The sequence below is a fragment of the Somniosus microcephalus genome, chromosome 3 (genome assembly GCF_052327205.1).
Source record: "Somniosus microcephalus isolate GS21.2 chromosome 3, FLI_Smic_1.0, whole genome shotgun sequence".
Taxonomy (NCBI): Eukaryota; Metazoa; Chordata; class Chondrichthyes; order Squaliformes; family Somniosidae; genus Somniosus; species Somniosus microcephalus.
Genome location: NC_140989.1, coordinates 162354207 through 162381311, shown reverse-complemented (window position 1 = coordinate 162381311; position 27105 = coordinate 162354207). Strand labels below are relative to the sequence as shown.

Below are 27105 nucleotides of genomic sequence, written 5' to 3'. Positions count from 1 at the left end.
TCATATTTGACCTGAAATGAGCTTCTGACCACATATCCGCAGCATAACTAAGACCGCCTAGTTCCACCTCCGTAACATCGCCGGTCTCCACCCTTGCCTCAGCTCATCCGCTGCTGAAACCCTCATCCATGCCTTTGTTACCTCTAGACTTGACTATTCAATCGCACCCCTGGCTGGCCTCCCACATTCTACCCTACGTAAACTTGAGGTGATCCAAAACTTGGTGTAAGTCAGGACACGGGCAGCCAAGTTCCGTTCACCCAGCATCCCTCTGCTTGCTGACCTACACTGGCTCCTGGTTAAGCAACACTTCGATTTCAAAATTCTCATCCTTGTTTTCAAATCCCTCCATGGCCTCACCCCTCCCTATCTCTGTGATTTCCTCCAGCCCCACAACCTCCCCCTCCCGATATCTGCGCTCCTCTAATTCTGCCCTCTTGAGCATCCCTGATTATAACTCAGCCATTGGTGGCAGTGCCTTCTGTTGCCTAGGCCCTAAGCTCTGGAATTCCCTGCCTAAGCCTCTCCCTCCTCCTTTAAGACGCTCCTTAAAACCTACCTCTTTGACCAAGCTTTTGGTCACCTGCCCTAATTTCTCCTTATGTGACTCGGTGTCAAATTTTCTGTCTTATAATACTCTTGTGAAGCATCTTGGGACGTTTTACGTTAAAGGTGCTATATAAATACAAGTTATTGTTGTTATTGTTACTGCCCTCCCCAACTTCAAAAGCCTTCTTAAATCCTACCTCTTCAACAACACCTTCAGCCACCTTTCCCTCTCCTGCTCTCTGAACCCCTATTTTTTGGGACACTGCTACATAAATGTAAGTTGCTGTTAGTCACTAAAGAACTCAGAAGCTGAAGTTCTGCTGCCCACAAACCAACTTCACAGAAGATTCACATATTTAAAGAAAGAACTTGCATTTAGATAGCGCCTTTCACGACCTCAGGACGTTCCAAAGCATTTTACAGCCATTGAAGTACTTTAGAAGTGTAGTCACTATTCAGTTCCCAATCAAAGTCATTTAAGATGACCCAAAGACTAAGTAATTTCAAAAGGATCATCTGAAGGAAAGAAAACGTACGAGTTGCAATATGTAAAATGACATGCAATGGTAGAAGCATACAATTTTATTACTAATTGAAACAACTTGAGGTTGAAAATATATGGCATTCTAAAGGGTATAATGTGCAAGATTCAATAAATGACAGCATAATCCTAGATTTCATGACTGATTTTCTAAGACAACAATCAATTTTTTAACTATTCACAGTAATCAATTTCAACCATTTAGTTAGTCCTCAACTTTAATCTAATTTCAATAATACTTTGAAAGTTTCCACAAGTCATCACATTTAGCTTCTTATTCGATACAGCTGACACAGTAGTATTTTGATGAATTTTGACCAAGATACTGTCTTCAGCATTATATAATACACAGCAGTCAACTTTTGAGAAGTGGATCCGTAAATTAAATGACCACCGCCCCTCCCCATTCCATATAAAGCAGAGCAAGTTAGTCTCGCTGGTAAAGAATATAGGCTGGCTGGAGTTGGAGAAGGGTGCGACACATGAAGTTGTGTCCCTTCAAAACTTATTTTGTACTCTTGTTGTAGATTTACACCAAAATTAAAGCAGTTAAGCCAGGGGATCTCCATGGTAATTCACCTCCCCATGTGTTCATTAGATTTTGGGAGAAAATACAAGTTGTACAGGTGATATGGGTCAAGAAAGTGTGAAAGTCAGTATTTCGCTTCTGGAGTCTATAAGAAATTACAGCTTAATATTTAGGTCAAATGCTAACTTCAAATGAATCAATAAATTGGGGATGTAGGATATATTTTCCCAGACCAAAGCTGACAAATGAGCACTTGTTGGGACACAAGGACCTACTGCCTTTTCTCTATGTACCATAAGCAAGAGAATTTATCCAGCCAAGCAGGGTATGATGGAGACACTTGGCCAAACACAGTTGATACAGCCATTCATTGAACAACTGAGGAGGTACACTGGCAACGACCAGAAGAATTTAAGGGCATGGTATTTCATCTTGGTGACTTTCACATAACTTTGAATTTTTTGGGCTGTAAATGGGTGGGGCAGGGGTAGAGAGGGGGATATGCAGACAATGAGCTGTATGATCTTCTATTTGAGTCAGATGTCTATCACAGCAACATTGCAATCTTCCTACTGAGGGGCAAACTAGAACATAGGACCGAGGGCTCATAAACTGATGAATGTAAAACCTAAGATGGCAAGTTTTCTATCAATGGCCAAACATTCAAGGTCAATCTATTTCGACACCGACTGACATAAAGAAAATAATGTTCAACCCAATGTTGCAGAAAAATCCTCGAAAATGACAATATAGCAGATGCAAAAATGCCTGCAGAACCTATTATATCTTATGAGAGTTTACCAAACCTCCTAATTAATTTTGCAAGAAAACTCATCAGCAAGTCAAATTATGTCAGCTCTAGAATAACTATATTGACATATTGCACTACATGCTAATGGTCATCAGAGCAAAGAGAAGTGGTCTGTGGTATGTTCATCTTGATCCAGCAGCAGTCATGATTCCTTTTCCTTCACCTTTGACAGCATCAACTATGCACGTTGGCTCACAACTGAGCTGCCGACATGTGAGAACCGCCTTACATGCAACAATTCTTCGTCATTGTGGACAAATATGACATTGGAATGGACTGTGAACTGCCACAGTCAAACCAAATAAATCATGGAATGCTCAATGCAACAAAGTGCAGTTGATTGGTGATTTCTTACATATCACAACGCAATAGAGCTTTCCGCACCTATAAATAAAGTGTAGTATGAATGACTATGATGGAGTACTTTAGGAAGTACTTAGAAGGAAGCAGAGAGAGGAAGAAGATTTTCATATGATAATTACCATCCTGATACCTTAAACAGAGTTAGTTTGCTCGATGAAGATGATGCAGAAACCCTCACTAACCTGGACTCTGATGTTATCCCTTCACCAGAAATAGCAGATTCCCTTTTGGAATCTAGTGTTGGGAAAGATGCCATGGAAAGTTTTATAGAAGACAAGGTGAACACAGTGCTATCACTTTGATTCTTTACCCAAGCAAGTGGGCAAAGTACATTAAAAATCCCAACACAGAAAAACTTTTCTTGCAAAGAAGTTCTGAAATAGAACAAAATCAATGATTCTGCTGTCTCAGTAGCCAGTGACTTGTAATGGCTTTCTTGATGGCTTATGGCTAAACTTATCTTTAGCATTACTGAAAGTCTGCCTTGCAGCCACGATCATGCCCACCAAGCGTCTGATGCTCATCCAAGGTTAATAAGCAACTCTTCAGATACAGGCATGGCTATGTTATGTATTTGTTTATTTCCATGGTTATCTGCTCATGAATTGTTTAAGGATAGGTGTGATGGATAAAGCAATATATCGTCTACTTTAATTCAGTCATTTTTTCTGCTTGACAAAAAATGGAATTATACAGTAGTTCGAATTAAGAGTAGACAGTAGATTCCAGTTCAGATATAACCTTGCTATCTGATATAAGGGAGTCTTGAGCCTCTTATGAGGAATGTTCCTGCTCCTCAGGATGTATTACAGCTTGTGACTTTCACATATAGAGCCTCAAACTATAGTCATTGGTCATGATGTAACAAAGTTAACAAGATGACTGTAGATTCTTCTGCATGGGAGGAAAACTATTTCAGAATCTATTCAAGCAAATAGCTCTGGTGGCAGTGGAATGTGTGATATTAGTTTTGATAGCAAGACTGATGTCGGAAGTATTATAAATAAACAAGTAAAAAGTGATCAAATTTCCTGTAATATGTATAGTTTATCACATGTTTCTGTTTGTCTGAAGAGGAAGACTTAAGTAGGTGTGAAAATATCTTTTGTGTTTTAATTTAAATGATTTCAATCCAATTATCATATTTTCTGTTGTAATAAATAATTCAAGTTGATTCAGGATTTGCTTCCTAATGATTTTACTAACTAATGATTTAAACAGCATTCAAGTACTTGTTAAATTATATGAATGTCACTTATTTCAGCTGTAGGTGTAGTAGTGACTAGTATACAATCCCCAAGCTCTAAAACAACAGTCCATGTGTTGTACCCCCTACCCCAAGGAATGCACTAGAATATATTAGTTACCCTGCTTCCACAGGCACAACAGGCCTAGAAAGTGCCTTTGTTCCATTACATACTAGTCTCAAACTTTTGCTGCAAGAAGCTGCTACAAATTCAAATTTATTCACTCTTGTCTTCAGCATGATTACAAGAAACTAATAATTAAAGGAGTTTTCCTCATTTTCCATTATACATAGATATTCTACAAAGAAACAAAGTCAAATGAGAGTTAAAACCAATTATGGATGCAGTGTGCTTGCGTGAATAAACAGAACAATTTGGCTGAGAATTGAATGGCACAAAACTCAGACATTTCACAAGGATCTGCAGATCAGTAGAGAAGCCTTCTGGAGGATAGTCTTCATATCCCACCTGAAGATACGATCGTTGGCCATTGTCTTCCAAACTAGTTCCAATCTGATTCAGAAAATAACACGTGCAAGTTCAAACAATACCTGGGTAAGAAAGAAAAAAAAGAGATTGCCGGTCTTGACTATTGCAAAATATTATATATCCTGTAAATCACACAGCTTGTGCAATTCATATCGCAAGGTAGATAAGGTAGCCCATCTTAGCTCATCCATTCAGAAAGACCCTACTGCCCTCTCCATCACAGGACCCAGTTGTTTCTTAAATAATTCCAGGGTTTCTACCCCCAGTACCCTATGCAGAAGCCCATTCCATGTGCCTCTCACCCTTTGAGTGAAGAAGAACTTCTTAACATCACTGTTAAATTTGTCTTTTACTAGCATTTGACTTCTGCCCTCTTGTCCTACGGTCATGGCTCAGCTTGAAGTGATGTTTTTAATCCACCTTTTCTTTACCTTTTTATATCTTAAATAGCTCTATAGGTTTCCTCTCTATTGCCTTCCTGCAAAGCTAAGAACTTACATTTATATAGCACCTTTCACGCTCTCAGGACATCCCAAAACGCTTTATAGCCATTAAAGTACTTTAGAAGTGAAGTCACTGTTGTAAAGTTTTTCCAACCAGTCCTCACAACTCAGTGCTCTGACACAAGGGACTGCCTTGTGCCTCTTCTCTGCACAGCCTTCATAGTCTGAATGTCTTCCTTGTGTCTTGTGACCAGAAATGACTGTGGCTCTGAAGCAGGCAATGAAGAAAAATCAATTCAGGTGTTTAAAAAAGGGAAAGATTTTTACTTAGAAAGAAGCATATGGATGGATATGTTATGGGAATAAATTCAGCAATCCTGCACTCCCAATGGGGAACCACACTTAAAGGGACTGCGGGTCAGAGAATCAGAGCTACAGTGTGTAGCTTTATCTCCAAGCCATATTTGTGAGGGAATACTGAACTCCCCAATGGAAAAAGGGTGGGGAGTTGGGATTAAAAAGATAAAGAGCTGCCATGCCAGACAAAATGGTGTTGCAGTTTTGATGGGCCAAATAGCCTACTCATGTTCCTAGATAAAAACCTCAAATGCCAGTTGAAAATTGGAAGTCACAATCATCCTTACAGCTACATTTCTTTTGAAAATCATTACTTCAGTCCTTGTATTTAATTTCAAAGAATATATTTGCCCAGAAATTCGGCTCTCCACGGGTGAGTACGCACGGGGTACTCACCTGTAGGCTGAATGGAAGTGCGGGTTTCCTGCATGCACTGCGCATGCGCGGGAAACCGGCACTTCCGATCCTCTGAACGAAGGGGTTCAGAGGTCGAACGTGCGCGCAGGGGAGGCTGCGCGTGCGCTTTGAACTTAGGTTTTTTTTGCAGGTGTTCACGCGAGGTTAAGCCTGTAGGATTTACACATTTAAAAAGCAGGCGTAAGGCCTGCTTTTTACAAGGTAAGTGGTCAATTAATTAAAATTAAAACATTTTTTCCACAGGTTTATTATTTTTAAATACTTTAAAGCAAGGTAAGTTTATTTTTAGCCCCGTTTTTTTATAAAATTATTTTTTTCAAAAATGTATATTGTTTAAAATAGTTATTCAATGTAATTTGTAGTTTATTGAAAAAGTGTGATTTAAAAAAAAAATTATTTGAAGGTTTAATGCTATTTTGAGGCCCGTAGTATTCATAAGTTTAGACAGGTCTTCCGGTCAATCTTATGAATGGGCTTTTCCCTCCTCCGATTGGCTGCCCATGGCTCACGTGATCCCAGGGGATGCATCACACTAACTACGCCCCTGGGACACGCAAGCACAGCGCGCCGGCAGCTGGGCCAGGCCCCGGAGCGGAATTCCATGGGGCCCTACAGCTCAACCGCCGGCGTGCAAGGTAAGTGTAGGTCGGGGGCTTGCACCCGCAGGAAGCCCCCGACCCGAATTTCTGGGCCATTACTTTACTAGATACATCTATATATGATCCACTGAGGGACAATAGAAACAGTATCATTAATTCTGAAGGAAAATAATTTAGTTAGTTAATTGCTCTTGACCCTTCTGTCCTTCATCTCCAACCTCCCTTTCCTCTCCAAAGTCCTTGAACGTGTTGTCGCCTCCCAAATCCATGCTCATCTTTCCCGGAACTCCATGCTTGAATCCCTCCAATCCAGTTTCTGCCCTAACTACAGTACCGAAACGACTCTCATAAAAGTCACAAATGACATCCTTTGTGACTGTGACAAAGGTAAACTATCCCCCCTCGTTGACACGGTTGATCACTCCATCCATCTCCAACGCTTCACCACCATCGTCCAGCTGGGTGGGACTGCACTCGCATGGTTCCATTCTTATCTATCTAATTGTAGCCAGAAAATCACCTGCAATGCTTCTCTTCCCACTCCCCCCAGAGATATCTGTGCTCCTCTAATTCTGCCCTCTTGAGCATCCCTGATTATAATCGCTCAACCATCGGTGCCTGTGCCTTCAGCTGCCTAGGCCCTAAGCTCTGGAACTCCCTCCCTAAACCTCTCCGCCTCTCTACCTCTACTGGGGGGGGTGGGGGGGGAAGGGTGTGATGTTGACTGTTAACTGGACGAATTGCACCCCGGCCCTCCACGGAGATCCTGCCTCTGCCACAGGCTCTACATTGCCCGTCCAGATTCAGGCTGTGCTGGGGTCACTATTTAGTCATCTGCAGGCAGCCATTACAATAACCCGTGAGGCAGGAGGTCGAGCCAGGCAACTAACTGCACAGCGCCTCCCTTGAACTGGGAATTAATGTGGTGCAGGTTCACAATATGAACTTATCAATGTGTTCCCTTTATAGGGAGGTAAAAAGCAAATTACTGCAACAGTACACATACTGGAAAACAGCAGGTCAGTCAACATCTACAGGAAGAACAGGCAACATTTCTTCAAAAGGATTAGGGGTATCTGATCCTTTGTTCACCCACCTGGGGTATCTGATGCTTTACTCATCCATGTGGGTTAAGTGATGATTTTGTCACACATTTGAGGTTGGGGTATCATGCTTTACTCACCATTTGGGTGAGGGCTGGGATATTTTTAATATATATTTTGATTCTTGGGATGTGGGCAAGGTTGGTATTTATGCTCATCCCTAGTTGGTGCGTGTTTATTACATGCTCAAAGCGCAGAAATTAACATGTTCTCAGGTAACATAATACGTTCTCCCTTTACACCTTCGTAATGTTTCACATTAAGTAAAATAAAAATATTAATAAATATATATGTTTACCGGGAATGGTAGCATTGTGGTTATGTTACTGGATGAGTAATCCAGAGGCCTGGACTAATGATCCAGAGATGTAAGTTCAAATCCCACCATGGCAGCTGGGGAATTAAATTTCAGTTAATTAAAATAAATCTGGAATAAAAAGCTAGTATCAGTAATGGTGACCATGAAACTATCGCATTGTCGTAAAAACACACCTGGTTCACTAATGTCCTTTAGGGAAGGAAATCTGTCATCCTTACCTGGACTGGCCTATATGTGACTCCAGACCCACAGCAATGTGGTTGTGTGGCGGAGACCACATAGGGACAATAACACAATGTATAACCAATGCTGTTATATGTACCTAAACACAATTCACTATGTATAGCAATGTTGTGATATGTACATGCTGGGTTGGGTTATCGGTGCAGGGTCCCTTTAAGAGCGTCGGTTGCGTGATGACATCATAGCCCCTGCACGGGGCTGAGCCTTGAGTCCTCGTGGAGAGTGATTAAAGTAAGACACGTTTTGTTTTGGCTTAAACAAAAGTCTCTGCCTGTTGTTTTCTATCGATCCCAACATTGGTGATTGGACGATTCCAAAGACCTCATCTGAAATGGTGACGAACGCCGTTTCCATCAAATTACCCGAGTTTTGGGAACAACAGGTTGCCGCTTGGTTCGCCCAGGCCGAGGCTCAATTTGCACTCCGGGACATCACCACGGACGACACGAGGTACTACTACGTCGTCTCCGCTCTCGGCAGCTCCACCGTGGCCAGAGTCGTGAACTTGCTCGAAAACCCCCGGAGCTCAACAAATATGATACACTGAAGGCGCACCTCTTACAAACTTTCGGACTCACCGGAGCCGAACACGCACGCCGGCTTCTCTCTCTACCCGGGCTTGGTGACTCCAAGCCCTCGGAGCTGATGGACCACATGCTGGCCCTCCTGGGCACACACACGCCGTACTTCCTCTTCAAGGAACTGTTCCTTCAACAGTTGCCAGGTCAGGTACGGTCGGCTTTAGCCAACTCTTCCACTGCCGATTTCCGCGACCTGGCCAGGGAGGCCGACAAATTTTTCTCCGCCGGGCAACAGTACTGCGCGGCCACGCGGAGCCCTGCCCCCACTGTTACAGCCCAACGGCGGCAAACCTCAAGCCTCTGCTTCTACCATGCGCAGTTTGGCCCCAAAGCAAGGAAGTGTCGGCCCCCGTGCAGTTTTCCCGCGTCGAAACAAACTAAAGACCACTCGTCGGCTGCTATGGCTGTCAGTCGTTCAGGCAGTTTGTTGTTTATTACAGACACCGACTCCGGACGTAGTTTCCTTTGCGACACGGACGCCCAGGTGAGCGTCCTGCCCGCGTCAGCCATAGACATTCAAGGGGGGAACCACGGCCCCGTCCTCGAAGCCGCCAACGGCAGTTCCATCCGCACCTTCGGGAAAAGGAACATGGCGCTTTGTTTTGGCGGGCAGTGGTTCACCTGGGACTTTGTCACAGCAAAAGTGTCCAGCCGCCTTCTCGGCGCTGACTACCACTGCGCCAATGGCCTTTTGGTGGACGTCAAGAACCGACGTCTCATCAACGCGGAAACCTTCAGCTCGCTCCCATGTTCTCTCAGCGGGTCCAGCAAGACGCAGTTGTCCAGCGCACTCTCGGCCTCCGACGAGTTTTCCCGCCTCCTCGTCCAGTTCCCGGACCTCACGAAGCCCACGTTCTCGTCCGCCGCCACCAAACACGGGGTAGAACACCACATCTCTACCACCGGTCCGCCCGTCTACGGCGCCTCGACCCGGGGAAGCTCGCCAGCGCCAAAGCCGAGTTCGACACCATGGAGCGCCTCGGCATCATCCGCCGGTCGAACAGTCCGTGGGCTTCGCCCCTCCACATCGCCCCGAAACCAGGCGGCGGGTGGCGCCCGTGCGGAGATTACCGGCGCCTCAACGACACGACGACCCCCGACCGCTATCCGATTCCACACATCCAGGACTTTTCCGCCCGCCTAGCCGGGAAAGTGGTATTCTCAAAAGTGGACCTCGTCCGGGGTTACCACCAGGTCCCTGTCCGGCCGCAGGACGACCCGAAACCGCGGTGATCACCCCGTTCAGGCTATTCGAATTTCTCCGCATGCCATTCGGCCTCAAAAACGCCGCACAGGCTTTTCAACGCCTAATGGTCACCGTGTTACGGGACCTGACATTATTGTTTGTATACCTGGACGACATCCTCATCGCCAGCGCCTCCAGGACAGAACATGTGTCGCACCTCCGGACTCTCTTCGAATGACTCAGCCAACACGGCCTAATCGTCAACCCAGCCAAGTGCCAGTTCGGGCTGTCCTCGATCGACTTTCTCGTGCACCACATCACGAAGGACGGGGCGGTGCCACTGCCATCGAAAGTGGAGGCCATGATGGACTTCCCGCGACCCCTCACCGTGAAGACCCTGCAGGAGTTTTTGGGCATGGTGAAACTTTACCATTGTTTCGTCCCCCGAGCAGCCCAGCTTATGCGGCCCCTTTATGAGGCCCTCAAAGGCAAGCCCGACAAACTCGCCGTCGACTGGTCCGATGAGATGGCCAGTTCTTTCAAGGACACGAAAAGGGCCCTGGCTAACATGACCATGCTGGCGCATCCATTACCTGATGCGCCGATCGCTCTCACCACTGACGCCTCGGACTATGCGGTCAGCGCCGTCCACGAACAGTGGGTCAACGGCACCTGGCAGCTGCTCGCCTTCTTCAGCCGGCAGCTCCGCCCCAACGAGCGGAAGTACAGCACCTTTGATCGCGAGCTTCTCGGCCTCTACCTCGCCGTCCGACACTTCCGTTTCCTGCTGGAGGCCCGCCTGTTCACGGCGTTCGTGGACCACAAGTCGTTGACCTTCGCCATGGCCAAAGCTTCCTAGCCGTGGTCGGCCCGTCAGCAACGCCAGTTGGCCTTCATCTCTGAGTTTACAACGGACATCCAGCATGTGGCTGGGAAAGACAACCCCGTCGCCGACTGCCTCTCCTGAGCCGTCGCCAGCGCCGTACACCTCGGCATCGACTACACCCGCATGGCAGCTGACCAGGCCTCCGACCCGGACGTCCAGGACGGCGGTCACGGGCCTTGGCGGAGGTCGCGTTCGACGCTGCCGGCACCACACTCCTGTGAGACGTCTCCATTGGGCAGCCACATCCCGTCGTGCCCGAAGGGTGGGGACGGCAAGTTTTTGACGCCGTCCATAATCTTTCCCACCCGGGTAGGAAGCCGTCACAGAAGCTGGTGGCAGCTAAGTTCGTCTGGCACGGGCTCAGGAAAGACGTTCGCGACTGGGCCAGCATCTGCGTGGTATGCCAACGCTCGAAAGTACATCGCCATACTAAGGCACCGTTGGCGCCTTTCACGGTGCCCGAGAGGCGGTTCGACCACGTTAACGTGGACCTGGTGGGGCCCCTGCCGCCCTCCCGCGGGTTCACCCACCTCTTCACAATGGTCGACAGAACCACCCGATGGCCGGAAGCCGTCCTGCTATCTTCAACGACGGCCGCCGATGTGGCTCGGGCGTTCATCAGCACTTGTGTCGTCCGGTTTGGCACCCCATCTGACATTTCCTCCGACTGGGGCCCCCAGTTCACGAACCCCCCGGTCCCCGGTCCCCGCCCGGAACTGAGGAGCCGTTCCGGCCGTGTGATCCGCCCCCCCCCCCCAACGACTGACATTGCCAGTGCTAGTGAATTCTGGGGGGACATATGTGGCAGAGACCACATAGGGACAATACCACAATGTATAACCAATGCTGTTATATGTACCTAAACACAATTCACTATGTATAGCAATGTTGTGATATGTACAACAGAAAATGCTGGAAAAACTCAGCAAGTCAGGCAACATCCGTGGAGAGAAATTTGAGTTGACGTTTCGGGTTTGACCCTTCTTCAAAACTGTGATATGTACATGCTGGGTTGGGTTATCGGTGCAGGGTCCCTTTAAGAGCGTCGGTAACGTGATGACGTCATGACGTCGGTTGCATGATGACGTCATAGCCCCTGCACGGGGCTGAGCCTTCAGACCTCGTGGAGAGTGATTAAAGTAAGACACATTTTGTTTTGGCTTAAACAAAAGTCTCTGCCTGTTGTTTTCTACCGATCCCAACAGTTGACTCTTAACTGCCCTCTGAAATGGCCTAGCAAGCCATTCAGTTGTAACAAACCGCTGCGAAAAACAATAAAAAGAATAAAATCAGACGGACCACCCGGCATCGACCTCGGCACCGGCTACGGACATGACAACAGCACACCCAGCCCAGTCGACCCTGCAAAGTCCTCCTCACCAACATCTGGGGACATGTGCCAAATTGGGAGAGGTGTCCCACAGACTAGTCAAGCAACAGCCTGACATAATCATACTCACAGAATCATACCTTTCAGCCAATGTCCCAAACTCCGCCATCACCATCCCTGGGTATATCCTGTCCCACCTGCAGGACAGACCCACTAGGGGTGGCGGCACAGTGGTATATAGTCGGGAAGGAGTGGCCCTGGGAGTCCTCAACATTGACTCTGGACCCGATGAAGTCTCATGGCTTCAGGTCAAGCATGGGCAAGGAAACCTCCTGATTACTACCTACCCTCAGCTGATGAATCAGTACTCCTCCATGTTGAACAGCACTTGGAAGAAGCACAGAGAGCAGTAAGGGGACTTCAATGTCCAGCACCAAGAGTGGCTCGGTAGCACCACTACTGATCGAGTTGGCCGAGTCCTGAAGGACATAGCTGTCAGTCTGGGCCTGCGACAGGTGGTGAGAGAACCAACACGAGGGAAAAACCTACTTGACCTTGTCCTCACCAATCTATCTGTCGCAGATGCATCTGTCCATGACAGTATTGGTAGCAGTGACCACCGCTCAGTCATTGTGGAGACGAAGTCCCGTCTTCACAATGAGGACACCCTCCATCGTGTTGTGTGGCACTACTATCGTGCTAAATGGAATAGATTCAGAACAGACCTAGCAGCTCAAAACTGGGTATCCATGAGGCGCTGTGGGCCATCAGCAGCAGCAGAGTTGTATTCCACCACAATCTGTAACCTCATAGCCCAGCATATCCCTCAATCTACCATTACCATTAAGCCAGGGATCAACCCTGGTTCAATAAGGTGCGTTGAAGTGCATGCCAGGAGCAGCACCAGGCATACATAAAAATGCAGTGAGAGCTGCAACACAGGACTACATGCATGCTAAAAGGCGGAAGCAGCATGCTATAGACGAGCTAGGTGATCCCACAATCAATGGATCAGATCAAAGCTCTGCAGTCCTGTCACGTCCAGTCGTGAATGGTGGAGGACCAGTAAACAACTAACGGGAGAAGGAGGCTCCCTGAATATGCCCATCCTCAATGATGGTGGAGTCCAGCACATGAGTGCAAAAGACAAGACTGAAGCGTTTGCAACCATCTTCAGCCAGAAGTGCCAAGTGGATGATCCGTATTGGCCTCCTCCTGAGGTCCCCCCCCCAATCACAAAAGCCAGTCTTCAGCCAATTCAATTCACTCCATGTGATATCAAGAAACGGCTGAGTGCACTGGATACAGCAAAGGCTATGGGCCCCAACAACAACCTGGCTGTTGTGTTGAAGACTTGTGCTCCAGAGCTAGCCGCACCTCTAGCCAAACTGTTCCAGTACAGCTAAACACTGGCCACTGGCATCTATCCGACAATGTGGAAAACTGCCCAGGTATGTCCTGTCCACAAAAAGCAGGACAAATCCAATCCGGCCAATTACCGCGCCATCAGTTTACTCTCAATCATCAGCAAAGTGATGGAAGGTGTCGGCGACAGTGCTATCAAGTGGCACTTACTCACCAATAACCTGCTCACTGATGCCCCGTTTGGGTTCCACCAGGACCACTCAGCTCCTAACCTCATTACAGCCTTGGACCAAACATGGACAAAGGAGCTGATTTCCAGAGGTGAGGCGAGAGTGACTGCCCTTGACATCAAGGCAGCATTTGACCGAGTGCGGCATCATTTGACTGAGTGTGGCATCAAGGAGCCCTAGTAAAACTGAAGTCAATGGGAATCGAGGGGAAAAATCTCCACTGGCTGAAGTCATACCTAGCACAAAGGAAGATGGTTGTGGTGGTTGGAGGTCAATCATCTCAGCCCCAGGACATTGCTGCAGGAGTTCCTCAGTGCAGTGTCTTAAGCCCTACCACCTTCAGCTGCTTCATCAATGCCCTTCCCTCAAACAGAAGGTCAGAAATGGGGATGTTCGCTGATGACTGCAGAGTGTTCAGTTCCATTCGCAACTCCTCAGATAATGAAGCAGTCCATGTCCGCATGCAACAAGACCTGGACGACATTCAGGCTTGGGCTGATAAGTGGCAGGTAACATTCGCGCCACACAAGTGCCAGGCAATGATTATCTCCGACAAGCGAGAGTCTAACCACCACCCCATGACATTCAACGGCATTATCATCGCCAAATCCCCCACCATCAACATCCTGAGGGTCACCATTGACCAGAAACTTAACTGGACCAGCCACATAAATACTGTGGCAACAAGAGCAGGTCAGAGTCTAGGTATTCTGTGGCGAGTGTCTCACCTCCTGACTCCCCAACGCCTTTCCACCATCTACAAGGCACAAGTAAGGAGTGTGATGGAACACTCTCCACTTGCCTGGATAAGTGCAGCTCCAACAACACTCAAGAAGCTCAACACCATCCAAGACAAAGCAGCCCCCTTGATTGGCACCCTATCCACCACCTTAAACATTCACTCCCTCCACCACCAGCGTACCGTGGCTGCAGTGTGTACCATCTACAAGATGCACTACAGCAACTCGCCAAGGTTTCTCCGTCAGCACCTCCCAAACCCACGACCTCTACCACCTAGAAGGACAAGGGAAGCAGGAGCATGGGAACACCACCACCTCGAAGTCACACACCATCCTGACTTGCCGCTCCTTCATCTGGGTCAAAATCCTGGAACTCCCTCCCTAACAGCACTGTGGGAGTACCTTCACCACACGGACTGCAGCAGTTCAAGAAGGTGGCTCACCACCACCTTCTCGAGGGAAATTAAGGATGGGCAATAAATGCTAGCCTTGTCAGCGACGCCCACATCCCATGAATGAATTAAAAAAAAAATTGTATAACTCATTTTTATGCAGAAAAAATACTTGTGTTGTGTTACGTGGGTCCGTGGAATTTTTATAACACGGGAGGGCGGCCTCAGAAGCAAAAAGGTTGAGAACCCCTGGACTAGACCATCAATTTTAATGGCTGAAAATTGAGAGAGCACTGACTTCACTTGCCCGATTCGATAATAAGCAATCCAGATGAGCGAGACTCCGCGCCATTAGCAGAGTCAGACCATTTTTCAGGAATTAAAAGAAATGTTATTTATGATTTTTGCAGATTTACCTTGACTGCTTGAAGACTGTAGTACCATTTTGTTTTTTTTCCCCCCAGAGAATGTCAGTTAGGAAACATGCTATGAATGCATGCAGTTCTGAGATTTAATTTTATCATATTCATCATGCATTAATATTTACTAATTTTTTGTGCCAATAATGGTTTTGAAGCCATGCACATTACAAAGGACATTCAATCCTGTAGGTAAAAATGAAAACAGATAACTTAAAACAGTGTTATGCGCATATAATCATTTAAAATAAAAGCACATTAAATCTGAATGTTAGACCATTGTGCAAAGTGCAGATTATGCATTTTAGTATAAGATATCATCATTGCTAAGTTTGTAACTTGAAGGCACACAATAGACTAGTTTTCCAGTAAGATTATGGCAAGATGTGAATGAGTTCTTTTAACACTCAGCAACCAGGTTTAAAGTTTAGCCCAGACTGATGGAATGAAAATCTCCTCTTTCGGCTGGCTGTACTAACACTGAATGTTGTAGTGAAGTCAAATTTGACCGTAAGGGATTATGTGAAATGAGTTTGGCCCATCTCAAACTATTCATGGGTCTGCTCAGAATTTGGCACAAACTCAAACTCTTACTTGGAGAGGCTTGGCAGACAGCTGGTGTGGGAAACAGAAATATTCACATTGGTGCATTAGAGAGTACTCCTCAGAGTTTGGTGCAAAGGCTCATTGCAGGGCCAGAGTGAAAAGAACTCTGCTTGGCTTGTGATATACTCAACGTGGGAATGCTTGATGCTGACACAGGGGCCTAAGGTCAAAAGTTTTCCACTCCTCAGTACTACCCTTCACCTTAGTAAGTGCAAAACAAAACAAAGTGTAAATTTAAGAGTTATAAGTAGTAGTGCAGGATCTCTAATGAATAGTTTACTTTGGGTTGTTTAGACCTTTTGCTGCCATGTAGAAATTCAAAACAGACAATATTCTATACCCTGAACCATGTGATAACAAGATTGGTCCCAGCAGTTGCATGACCTACTTCAATAGAAATGAGGATCACAATCATCCACTCGAGGCGCAATCCATGCTTCTCGCTTAGATGGTTTCTCATCAAGTCTGTTAGCTCTGTACAATGCTGTAGCTTTTCATTAATCACCTGCAGGATTCAAAAAGTTAGTATTCTGAATGCTGTATTCATCCGTCCAAGGTACACTATAGTTCTAATTTAGCACAGTATATCGACTAGAAATGTTAACTCTGTTTCTCTCTCCACAGATGCTGCCTGACCTGCTGAGTATTTCCAGCCTTTTCTATTTTTATTTCAGAGTTCCAGCATCTGCAGTATTTTGCTTTTTTATAATATTAAGTTACTTTTTTGGTCAGGCAGTATTTCATATGTGTTGCTTGTGTAACTCATTTTGCATACAGTTGCATATATTCAGGCTCTCAAGCAGATAAATACATAGGACAACATTTTGCAAAGGGAGGTCCCTGGCTCAAGAGCATAGATTGCATAACTGGGCACAGAGGTCAGCGTGTCGAATTCTTAATGTTGCTGATATTCTGTTGTCATTAAAATGAATCACTGGAAAATCAGGAGTGTCTTGAATTGCCCACTCTGACCTCATAGGCTGATTTTCCAATCTGTGTTGTGTGCCGGAGTACAGCCTCGTAATATTTACCATTATTGACAGTGCACTCCACAAAACACTGGAAGATGCACTCCACCACGGAGGATTTGGTTTCCATTTTACTTGGAAAAAAATTTCTATCCTATTCCTTTTTTATTACGTGCAAATACAAAGAAAGCTGTTAAGAAACCAAAATCAAATCCAGCAAGGTTTAGTACTTTAGTGACTCAATATTACAGCTCTGCCTGAACAATCTGAATTACTAATTTTTATACTTGTAGTACTGGCATGATCACTTTCCGACATTACCAGCATCATCATTTTGTAATCGGAATCCTGAGCAGCTGAACAATTCCATCAGGTATTTCGTAGAAAAATCTATATTTATTTTTTTAAATTATTTTTGGTTTAAAAAAGTCATGATTTGCAAAATTGATAAAAGAAAGAATACCTGCTGGTTAATGCTGTGGGTAAGCCTTTCAGCACCTCCTTCAGTTTAAATGTCAGTTAATGTCATAAAATAAAAACAGAAAATGCTGGAATATTCATCAGGTCAGGCAGCATCCGTGGGGAGAGAAAAACAGAGTTAACGTTTCAGTTCAATGACCTTTCATCAGGACTGGAAGAAGTTAGAGATTTATCAGTTTTTCAGCAAGTGCAAGCCAGGGAAAAAGTATGTTGGGCGGGGGGGGGCAGGAAAGAACAAAGGAAAAGGTCTGTGTTAGGGTGTACCTAAGCTATACCCTGGTCCACTCTTCAATCACCTCCAACACCCGCTCCCATTCCTCTGGCACTTTCCCATGCAAGTGCAGGAGATGCAAAACCTGCCCATTCACCTCCTCCCTTCCCACCGTCCAGGGCCCCAAACACTCCTTCCAGGTAAAACCGCGATTTACTTGCACTTCTTCCAACTTAGTATACTATATTCGCTGCTCAGGATGCGGCCCCTTCTATATTGGGGAGACCAAATGCAGATTAGGTGATTGCTTTTCTGAACACCTCCGTTCAGTCCACAAGCGCGATCCTGGGTCGCTTGCCACTTTAAATTTCCATCCCACTCTGACCTCGGCTTCCTACACTGTTCCAATGAAGCTCAATGTAAACTCAAGGAACAGCACCATGGGCTAAAAATTGAGTAGCGCTCCAATCGAGGCACTAACTTCGTCGGAGCGCTAAAAGTAGCACCCCGGAAAAATTAGTGCTCCCGCGCTGGAAATTGAGTGGTTGCGCCTCAAGAGGGAAGTGGGGCACTACTGGAAGCGCCCTGCCTCTCTCTTGGGGCGCTGCGAGTGAATATCGTGGCGCACACGCTGCGGCACGTCGCGCCGCGGTATTGCAGGCCTTCCTCCCCTTCTTAAAGGGGAGGGGCCTTGTGCAGCGCGACCTGGGGCCCAGCTGGGCGCCCGGGGATCGGGAGTGCAGGCAAAAGAGCCCAGCACCCAAGAGAAGTGCCGGGCTCTTGGAGCGCAGCCGGCACTCCGCGCGGGGGTGGGTGGTTTAGGAGGCCGGGGACGGGAGCGCAGGCAGGCAGCCATCAACAAAAATGGCCGCCCCGCACCTCGCCTTTAAATTGTGCCTCCCCAGCCGCAGGTACGCCCCCCTGATCCCGTCGGACATAGCGTCCGGCGGTAAATCGGGGGCGCTCCCGAAGATCGTGGCCGGGGCGTTGCGCACACCAATGATGTCATCACCAGCGGCGCAGCGCCACAGGGCGCTACCGGTTAGCGCCACCACTAACCTCCTGCTGAATATTGCGGGAGGCGTGGGCAGTGCCGTGCCCGGGCGCTAGCTGGTTTGCGCCCCACTTAGCGCCCTCTTAAGGTGCTAACGGGTGGCGCTACCAACTGAATTTTTCCCCCCTTGTCTTTTAATTAGACACTTTACAGTCCTCCGGCCTCAATGTTGAGATCAACAACTTCAGATCATAACCACCGCTCTCATTTTCTCAGGAAGCAGGTGCTGGTAACGATTCTGCTGTAACCATTTACCTCCTCTAGACCCATCTTTTGTTCCTTTACTTGTCCCATTACCTTGCACCATCATCCCTTTTGTCATTTAATCACTCCTGCCCTCCACCCAATCACAGATCTTTCCTTTAATTCTTTCTTCTCCCCCCCCCCCCACCCCCTTTTCCCCGGCTCTGCACTTACTTTAAAAACTGTTAAAATCTCTAACTTCTTCCAGTTCTGATGAAAGGTCATCGCCCTGAAACATTAACTCTGTTTCTCTCTCCACAGATGCTGCCTGACCTGCTGAGTATTTCCAGCATTTTCTGTTTTTATTTCAGATTTGGGTGGGCGGGTGTGCTGTGAGGAGGATGCCGAGAAATTCCAGTATGATTTGGACAGGTTGGGTGATTGGGCAGAAGCATGGCAAATGCAGTATAATATGGATAAATCCACTTTGGTGGCAAAAACAGGAAGGCAGATTATCTGAACGTCAATAGATTGGGAGAAGGGGAAGTGCAACGGGACATGGGTGTCCTTGTGCACCAGTCGCTGAAGGTAAGCATGCAGGTGCAGCAGGCGGTTAAGAAGGCAAATGGTATGTTGGCCTTCATAGCGAGAGGATTCGAGTGCAGGAGCAAGGATGTCTTGCTGCAGTTGTACAGGGCCTTGGTGAGACCACACCTTGAGTATTATGTGCAGTTTTGGCCGCCTTATCTGAGGAAGGATGTTCTTGCCATGGATGGAGTGCAGCGAAGATTCACCAGACTGATACCTGGGATGGCAGGAATGACGTATGAGGAGAGATTGGGTCGATTGGGCTTCTATTCGCTGGAGTTTAGAAGAATGAGAGGGGATCTCATTGAAACTTATAAAATACTAACAGGTCTAGACAGACTAGATGCAGGAAGGATGTTCCCAATGGCGGGGGAGTCCAGAGTCCAGAGCGATCATAATATGACAGAATTCTTCATTAAGATGGAGAGTGAAGTAGTTGACTCAGAGACTAGGGTCCTGAATTTGAATAAAGGAAACTACGATGGTATGAGGCGCGAGTTGGGTAGGATTGATTTGGGAATGTCACTCAAAGGGTTCACGGTGGATAGGCAATGGCAAAAATTCAAAGACCGCATGGATGAACTACAGAATTTGTTCATCCAAGTTTGGCATAAAAATAAAACAAAAAAGGTGACTCAACCGTGGCGAACAAGGGAAATTAGGGATAGCATAAGATCCCAGGAGAGGACATATAAATTGGCCAGAAAAAGCAGTAAACTTGAAGCTTGGGAGCAGTTTAGGATCCAACAAAGGAGGACAAAGGGATTAATTAAGAGGGGGAAAGTAAGAGTATGAGAGTAAGCTTGCAGGGAACATAAAAACTGACTGTAAAAGCTTTTATAGATATGTGAAGAGAAAAAGATTGGTGAAGTCAAGCGTAGGTCCCTTGCAGTCAGAATCAGGGGAATTTATAATGGGGAACAAAGAAATGGCAGACCAATTAAATACATATTTTGGTTCTGTCTTCACAAAGGAGGACACAAATAACCTCCCAGAGAAGTCGGGGAACATAGGGTCTGATGAAAGGGAGGATTTGAAAAAAATCAGTATTTGTAGGGAAATGGTGTTAGGGAAATTGACGGGATTGAAGGCCGATAAATCCCCAGGGCCTGATAATCTACATCCTAGGGTACTTAAGGAAGTGATCCTAGAAATAGTAAATGCATTTCTGGTCATCTTCCAAAATTCTATAGACTCTGGAATAGTTCCCATGGATTGGAGGGTAGCTAATGTAACCCCACAATTCAAAAAAGGTGGTAGAGAGAAAATGGGGAATTACAGACCAGTAAGCCTGACATCGGTAATGGGGAAAATGCTAGAGTCCATTATAAAAGATGTAATAGCAGAGCACTTGGAAAACAGTGACAGGATCGGACAAAGTCAACATGGATTTACAAAAGGTAAATCGTGCTTGACTAATCTACTGGAATTTTTTGAGGATGTAACTGGTAAAATAGATAAGGGAGAACCAGTGGATGTGGTGTATTTGGACTTTCAAAAGGCTTTCAATAAGGTCCCGCATAAGAGATTAGCGTGTAAAGTTAAGGCACATGGAATTGGGGGCAAGGTATTGACTTGGATAGAGAACTGGTTGGCAGACAGAAAGCAAAGAGTTGGAATAAACGGGTCTTTTTCCGAGTGGCAGGCAGTGACTAGTGGGGTACCGCAGGGATCGGTCCTTGGACCCCAGCTATTCACAATATATATTAATGATCTAGACAAGGGAACTAGATGTAATATCTCCAAGTTTGCGGACGACACAAAGCTGGGTGGGCGTGTGTGCTGTGAGGAGGATGCCGAGAAACCCCAGGATGATTTGGACAGGTTGGGTAATTGGGCAGAAGCATGGCAGATGCAATATAACGTGGATAAATGAGAGGTTATCCACTTTGGTGTCAAAAACAGGAAGGTAGATTATCTGAATGGCAATAGATTGGGAGAAGGGGAAGTGCAACGAGACCTGGGTGTCCTTGTGCACCAGTCGAAGGTAAGCATGCAGGTGCAGCAGGCGGTTAAGAAGGCAAATGGTATGTTGGTCTTCGTAGCGAGAGGGTTTGAGTACAGGAACAAGGATGCCTTGCTGCAGTTGTACAGGGCCTTGGTGAGACCACATCTTGAGTATTGTGTGCAGTTTTGGTCGCCTTATCTGAGGAAGGATGTTCTTGCCATGGAGGGAGTTCAGCGAAGATTCACCAGGCTGATACCTGGGATGACAGGAATGACGTATGAGGAGAGATTGGGTCGATTGGGCTTATACTCGCTGGAGTTTAGAAGAATGAGAGGGGATCTCATTGAAACTTATAAAATTCTGACAGGACTGGACAGACTAGATGCAGGAAGGATGTTCCCGATGGTCGGGGAGTCCCGAACCAGGGGTCACAGTCTAAGGATAAGGGGTAAGCCATTTAGGACAGAGATGAGGAGGAATTTCTTCACCCAGAGAGTGGTGAGCCTGTGGAATTCTCTACCACAAAAGGCAGTTGAGGCCAATTCATTAAATATGTTCAAGAAGGAGTTAGATATATTTCTTAAGGCTAAAGGGATCAAGGGATATGGGGAGAAAGCAGAGACAGGGTACTGAATTTGGATGATCAGCCATGATCTCATTAAATGGCGGAGCAGGCTCGAGGGGCCGAATGGCCTACTCCTGCTCCTATCTTCTATGTTTCTATGTTTCCAGCATCTGCAGTATTTTGCTTTTGTTTTAGTTAACGTCATGTTTATTGCATGTATAAATAGCACTTTTCAGCTTCCATAGTGCATCCTGATTTTACTACTTTTACTCTAGAATATAAGATTATTTTTCACTAAACATTTAGTAACAATTATACTGTGTAGGCATTACTATGTATCAATCCCAAGGAGGAAACTAGTACTGTAATTCCCATCCAATATGACTGGCATTGCTTGTGTAAACATGGGCTTCAAAGGAAATAAAACTACCTGTTACAATTAAAACTGCATATAGTATAAACATTAAGCACGGTATGATTTGGGATTCAGATGATTGTAAACTTTGTCACTCTTGTAGTTTATTACATGATCTGAGCCCTTCAATCAGATTATTCCATTGTAATTACTCCTAGGGATTCAGTACTGTGTCTCTAAAGGGTGCTGATACTGGAACTTTGAAAATAAATAGAAATGTCAGTTCTGTGGGCTGAGTGGCACAATAGTTCAGCAGTCTGTCCTTTCACCTCTGGCTCCAGGGTTTAAATCCAGCACAAATATATGGAATAAAAGCCTCCTCTGTCTGCTGGCTGGAAGGATCTGACCTGGAATCACTTTTTCAAGATGTGATTCTGCAGCACAAAACTCTGCTTAACTTGGCACTAATTGGCAACCTCACTCACAGAGGTGACAAGGATGTCTGGTGTGAGAAATAAAAATGATGCACTGCTGCAGTAGAGGTGTTCTTCTGAGGTCAGGGTTAAAGCAACCTGTTGAGATAGAGCAAGGGAAGTTTTAATCTGCTTCTAACCCATGCAAATAATAGTTAATTATGCATTTAGCCTCGGCTTAGAAGGGACAGGGTTCCAAACATAGGATGGAGATCCTCAGTCAAGAAAAGTCGTGCCTGAAGCATTACTGCTAGTATTAGGTATTGAAACAGAATCTGAGGTGCAGTTGCAGTATCTCTTCCATTCCTGGCATAAGCACTGGGAACTCTTATATAGCTGCTCTGGTTAAATTAGTCACATTTTTTTGATGTCATAGAATGAGCTTTGATGGCACAGAATGAGCCATCCTCAATAAGCCCAGTTTGGTTTACATTGGGATACCAAGACTTAACCGTGCCAAGGCTGTAAAGATTAAGGGGCAGATAAAAGGTAATGACCGCAGCGTGGGTTCTGCTCTATTAGGATCATACTTTGTGCTCCACTCACCCATCTGGAATTAGCGAAAGGGCAAAACCATGCGCAAAGGAGCTCTTAAAGGGACACTGGGTTTTTGGTCATTTTTTTCAGTATTTCTTTGGTATCAGAACATACGGGAATGGTGTATGTAGAAACAAAAACATGGAAATATTGTCTGCAAAATTACCAGGATGAAATTACCAACTGAAGCATTTTTAAGAGTTCAGCATAACAGAAGAAGCATAAATGAGGGAATATGAAAAGAATGCAAATTGTCACTGCAGCTTAGGGAACAAGACAATTAATTGCAAGCTAGACTCCCATGCTGATTGGTAAGACAAGGTAAAATTAATGATGTGGGTTGCTTTTAAAGTGCCTGAAGTACAATGTTTCATGGTTGAAGTGGTATAAGACGAAAGGCTTGCCATGCAGATCAGCAGGTATCAGAGCTGGACTTCCTGCACCCATTATGCCACCAACTATATCTGAAGACCCTGGCAATAAATCTGGCAATGACAGAGCATAACTGCTTCCACAGGATTCAGGTCAGTGCAGAGCTGTGCCATCTGCTGCAAGGCCAACTTACAGCATAGGAGGGCAACACTACCACTGGCAATCGAGGTCGCCACTGCTGTCAACTTATCTTTCCAGGCTAGCATAGGGATCATCTGAAGCATCATCCATTGTGCTGCCTGCACATGTAAAAAAAACACGCATGATCAACATTTTTATTGTCTTCCCACTGACTAGCAACAAGCGCATGACACCACTGCCCAACTCCATGTGGTTACACAGCCAGCACATAATTACTCCTTCTCCAGTACCACCACTCGCTCCTCCTCAATTGTGCATCTTGAATCACCGCGATTAACTTCTCAAGCTTCCTAACTGCATCTTCTGGGATATGTGTAGCTGTGCTGGTGCTTGCAAATGTTGGTGAGATGGATGCAGGATGTTGTAAGCACTTTCTTGTTCTGGCTGCTTTTCCAGGCCTACAACGCCAGAAACAGGAACAAATGTTAGAATGCTGGCTAGGACACACCTTGCATTGTGTATTGTTTGTGTGCCTGTGTATATTTCTGTATGAGTGAGTGAGTGAGAAAGGTGCAAGACATAACAAGAGCAGATGGTACTCGCCCTAAGCTTGGGAGAGGCATCCAGCTTCACCTGCCCCTTTTAAGTACATTTTAAGTCAGAGGAGGCACAGCAAGACCAAAAACGCTGATTGAAGACTGAAGACAAAGGGTGGAGCTATTAAAATTAAGAGGTGGTAGCATGTTGTATAGACTTGCAAGAGGTATGAACTGTGAGTATGAGAATTAGCGACTGTGCCATCAGGACAGACAAGGTAGAAAGTAGGATTCACAGACATTATGACAGTATGCTCTATCAAGGGACTGGAAGCAACAGCTGCAGAAGAGCATGAAGACAACAGTGGACATTTTTTTTCTCACTAAAGTTGTAGTTAGCAGATGGAGTTAGCAGAAGTCATGCAGGAATACAGTTGGCTCAGGATACCTCAGATTAATCGAAGTGTGATAAGGGGCTTAAATTTTACCTTGGAGTCACGATGGGTGCGGGGGAGGGGGGGGGGGGAAGAACTGCGGATCGCGTCGGGAACCCGGACATTGGAGAGACGAAGCCACTGCAATTGAATCAGACTTCCGGGTTTCCTGACCAATTAACTGGAGCAGGTCCGATGGTGTCACGGATGACTCGACTTCAGCTGAGCTATTTAAAGGAGAAATGGACAGATGTCACTTGAAGGCTGGTGGAGGTGGAAGCCAGATTGTGACAGAGGGGAATTGTTTGTGCTATAACACTTTGACAACGCTAAATCCTTAATTATGCAGAGTCGAAGGCAGAAAGCAGTCCCAGGTTTAGCGATGCCTCCTTTGAGATATTACTCCAAGGAGTGAGGACACGCAGGAACCTCCTGTACCCTGCTGATGGGAGGAAGAGGCCAGTGGCACTGATCAAAACCGCATGGCTGGAGATAGCAGAAGTGAGCAGGAGGAGTGTTGTTCAAAGGACATGGATGCTGTGTAGGAAATGTTTTAATAACCTCATGAGGTCAGGAAAGGTGAGTACAATGCCACATTGCCCTACATCCTGATGTGCATGTCACCCCAACACTCTCACTCTGCCTTCCCAATCCTACTCCTGCACATCACTCCTCACACCAACCTACCTTGCAGGTGCACCCATTACTGTCTCACGGGGGGTGGGGAAGTTGGTTCAGCATCTGCGTGCCATATGGGTGCACTGGTGCAACGTAACTAAATCGTGTCATTACGAGGCCATCCTGGGCCTCCTGGGCAGCAGTGTGCGCCGCTGCTGATGCCATGTCCACCTCCGGTTCCTCTTTCTTCTCCTCCTCGTTTTCCTCCTGCTCCTCTGAAGAGGCTCTGTGCCTTGCGCCAATCCTCGCTGCTGCGCTATGTTGTGCACAGCACAGCATACGACGATCATTCTGGAGACCCTGGTTGGTACATATTGAAGGGCTCCTCCAGATCTGTCCAGGCATCTGAAGTGCATCTTCAACATCTTGATTGTTTGCTCTATTACACATCTCGTCGTCATCTGGCTTTGATTGTAGTGCTCTTTGGTCTCATTGCTTGGCCTCCTCAAGGGTGTCATCAGCCACGTCTTCAGCGGATACCCCTTGTCTCCAGGCAACCAGCCGCTAAGTCTGGTCGTAGGTGCGTAGAGCTGAGGGAGGGTGGACTGGGGCAGGATGAATGAATCATGACAGCTCCCTGGGGATCTGGCACACATATACATAATGATCTTCTTGTGGTTGCAGATGAGCTGCACATTGATGGAGTTGAAGCCTACGGTTTACGAACACTCATGGGTGATCTGGGGGTGCCTTGATGGGCACATGTGTGCAGTCGATGACACACTGCACCTGTGCGAAGCCAGCCAGAGGCGCAAAGCCGAGCACCCACTCAGTCTGACTTGCTTCATCAGTGGCAAAGTGTACATAAGTGCCTGCCTTGTCAAACATGGCATTGGTCACCTAGGTGATGCATCTGTGGGTGGCTGACTGCAAGATTCTGCAAATATCTCCTGCAGATCCCTGGAAGGAGCCTGAAGTGAAGAAGTTGGGGGAGGTGGTGACTTTGACAGCCACTGGTAACGTGTGTCCACCAGGTCCACTTGGCAGCAGGTTTTCTTCCAGCAGGCTACAAATGTCTGCCACCACCTGACGCGATGGCCTGAGCCTCCTGAGGCACTGGTGTTCAGTTACGTCCAGGAAGCTGATCCTCTGCCTATATACCCTGTGTTGGGGGTATCGCCTCCTGCGAGGTGCACCCCTGTGCTCATCCCCTCTCTCCTGTGGAGCGGCAGGTCGATGAGAAGAAGGCTGTTGCTGTTCCTGCTGCTGCTGGGGCTCATCTTGGTATGAATCTGAGGTCCAAGGTGAAACAGCATAAGCAGCACCCATGCTGATCTGATAGATGCCTGGTAAAGTGGAGATCAGAGGCAAAATCCTCCAATGTAGTAAGAGTGACTTCCAATGTAGTGAGAGTGACTTCCTGAAAGCAAACTCTCAGCATAAATGGTGTCAGCAAGAGCTTTTGCCTTAGGCAAGGAAGCAGGTGTGAGGTGTGAGTATTGATGTGATTTTTTTAACTGTCAATTGTTCAACTCCCACAATGGCCGCTTTGCTCTTGCCTTGCTTTCAGTGGCGAGGTGGACAGCCAGTAAAAGCTGCAACATCGGGTAAAAAAAAGTTTTTTAATAGCCTCTTAACGATCTTTAAACTGCTTTAATTAGGTCACCCGCCTCTCCTGAGTGGGTCTCTGGCACGCTGACTAACATGCCCAAGTTAAAGGCGGAAGCCGGTGGGTTGAAGCCAGCTTCCCAACGCGCTGTCAATTTCAGCGCTTTTAACTGCCCACCCGCTTGCAAACCCGCTCACTCTTCAAAGTAAAAATTCAGTCCAAGAAGGCGGTTTATTAAAGACAGAAAAATGGCAGGCATGATTGAACCAAACTGCATTACCAGATCTG

The 27105-nt window shown here is 46.4% G+C and overlaps 1 protein-coding gene across 4 annotated transcripts in view; it reads right to left on the bottom strand.

Annotated features, from left to right (window-relative positions):
* Positions 1-1116: 1116 nt before the first annotated feature.
* The window catches only part of rmnd1 (required for meiotic nuclear division 1 homolog), a 139680-nt gene continuing 113691 nt past the window's right edge, over positions 1117-27105 (bottom strand). For 2 of the 4 annotated variants that reach the window (XM_085981828.1, XM_085981829.1), the window contains 3 exons: positions 16134-16250; positions 7747-7841; positions 1117-4591 (listed from right to left, as the gene is read on the bottom strand). In XM_085981828.1, the coding sequence (XP_085837954.1) occupies positions 7767-7841; positions 16134-16250 (192 nt within the window). In that variant the 3' untranslated portion in view covers positions 1117-4591; positions 7747-7766. The remainder of the gene's footprint in view (positions 4592-7746; positions 7842-16133; positions 16251-27105) is intronic. The other 2 variants (XM_085981830.1, XM_085981831.1) reach the window with 2 other exon arrangements.